The sequence below is a fragment of the Cryptomeria japonica genome, chromosome 9, assembly GCF_030272615.1.
Source record: "Cryptomeria japonica chromosome 9, Sugi_1.0, whole genome shotgun sequence".
NCBI lineage: Eukaryota > Viridiplantae > Streptophyta > Pinopsida > Cupressales > Cupressaceae > Cryptomeria > Cryptomeria japonica.
In genome coordinates this window covers 690,640,599-690,642,717 of record NC_081413.1, presented here as the reverse complement: position 1 = coordinate 690,642,717, position 2,119 = coordinate 690,640,599, and the positions used below count along the sequence as shown (strand labels likewise).

Here is a 2,119-nt window from a genome sequence, read left to right as displayed (position 1 = left end):
CAAAACAAAACAAAACAAAAATTGTTAGATATACATTTAACAATGTATTAGATCTAAATTTTAAGATCTAACTTTATGTATGTTCTAATTTTGTGTTTATTATTATTTCTATAAAAATATGTCTAAGATTATACGACCTTTCAACAATAAAAAAAATTCTTATATTATTTTTCAAATATATTATCCATTTATAATTAACATGATTTAATCTATAGATCTTTTAAGAATTATTTACCTTTACCTAAAAAGAATTATTTAATCATTCATAATAAAAGAATAAATAAAGGACACCTCAACATTTTGTAACTTTATTTAACCGCCACTAATTGACTTTTATTTAGGAATGTTTTTTCCTTACAACACCCTCTTTCAATCGGCTCACCGAAAAATATGCTTGGTGCGTTACACGCAGCAACAACATATTTTAAACCATCTTATATATCTATTCCTAGCTTGCTTTTAAAGATTTCTATGTGAAATTCACCTTAGAATCTCTTGTTTTCTACAGCCGTGATAGAGACAAATTAAACCCTAATACGGTTAGTTACTAAACCAATTAAATGGTCTCGAGCCAGCTTATAAAAGCCTACCGGTAACCAAGTTGAAATTATTAGGCGTACGTTCCAGGAATTTTATCTGTTCCATCTCTGTATTCGTAGTTTATTGTTTACAGCCTACTGGCCAGGAGCTCAAAGCGAATAATGAATGAAAGAGAAAAAAAGAAATGCTCCGGACAAATGCCGTCTGTAATACGAAAGTGACAAATGGAAATAATGGTACAGTAATGTGGGCCTAATGGAGCTTTTTTTCTCTTTTTAGAATATACGGTCACCAGTGCATATTTAGCAGGCAGCCATGCCTGTGTTAGGTGTTCAGGGAAAATGGTAGACAAGAACCTGCATTTGAGGAGTCTTAGTTCTCCTCCTGCTATTGCGCTCAATGCTAATAGAACAAGTGGCGAACAAGGAGAGACAAGCACACAAGATACGTTGCTGCCCATAGCCAATGTGAGCAAAATCATGCGTAGGATCCTCCCTCCCAATGCCAAGGTCTCCAAAGAAGCCAAGGATATCATGCAAGAATGTGCTTCCGAGTTCGTAGCCTTTGTCACCGCGGAGGCTTCTCTCAAGTGTCAAAAGCAGAAACGGAAGACCATTAATGGCGAAGATCTGTTATCTGCCATGGCTTCTCTTGGATTTGAAAATCATGCTGAGCAGCTGAAAAGTTATCTGCTAAAGTATAAAGAAAGTGAGGGCGAAAAGTTCTCTGTAATAAAACAAGGCTTAGCAGATCTGTCCACTAGTGGTAATGGCAACATAGAAAAGTGGGTTCCAACAGAGGATCCAAATCAATATTGTATTGATCATCACGGGAGGCCGTTGGTGGGATCAATTAGCCAAAACCCTCCTTTCCTCCAGCGCTTAAAGAAGCATGGCGTTGGTCCTTCCACAGATCCAGGGAGAGGTGGTCGTTGAAGTTAGAAACCCATAATGTTTACATGTAATTTCTTGGTATTGTCTCTAGGGCTTAGGTCCTATGATCATCTTTCTAAGTTTGAGCTAAGAAGATAGTCTAGAGGTCTTTCTATGCTTCGAGGGTTCTGTGGTCTACTTACAGTTACTGTATATATGATGTTATGTACCATCAGTCAAGGATTTGGTTCAACTATAGTATTTGTTTAAGAGTGTGTTATAAGTCTCGCTGATAGGTTATCTAGTAACAGGTAAACCTCTAGTTGCTAATGCCTAACAGTAGCCCCAGTGTTATAGAAGTTTATAAGGAAAATGTAATATGCAAGGGTTTCAAGTTATGATGATGCACATACTTTTTAAATTACACCTTCATAGTTTCATTCTAATACTCATTGCTTCTTAAAATTAGCTTGTTCATTTTGTATTTTGAGATTATTTTGAATGGAGCATTGGCCGATATAATTCAAAATTGACAGTGTAAGAACTAATACTGTTGGGTGCAGAAACATTGAGATTTTCTATTGTAATACTTAAGCTTCCCCTTCTTTTCCTGACACTTCTTTATGTTTAAGGCTATCTGTATGTTTTCTTAATTGTTATTTAGGTGGCCAATTATACGTTTTTACAGGGAGATCGTCAATGATAAG

General features: G+C 35.8%; 1 protein-coding gene across 1 annotated transcript; it reads left to right on the top strand.

The window, feature by feature from the left end:
* The first annotated feature begins 724 nt into the window (after positions 1-724).
* LOC131073879 (nuclear transcription factor Y subunit B-3-like) lies at positions 725-1,475 on the top strand. The gene is made up of 2 exons (XM_058010383.2): positions 725-776; positions 820-1,475. The coding sequence occupies exons 1-2, from the start codon at positions 725-727 to the stop codon at positions 1,473-1,475; spliced, it is 708 nt and encodes a 235-aa protein (XP_057866366.2).
* Positions 1,476-2,119: the final 644 nt, after the last annotated feature.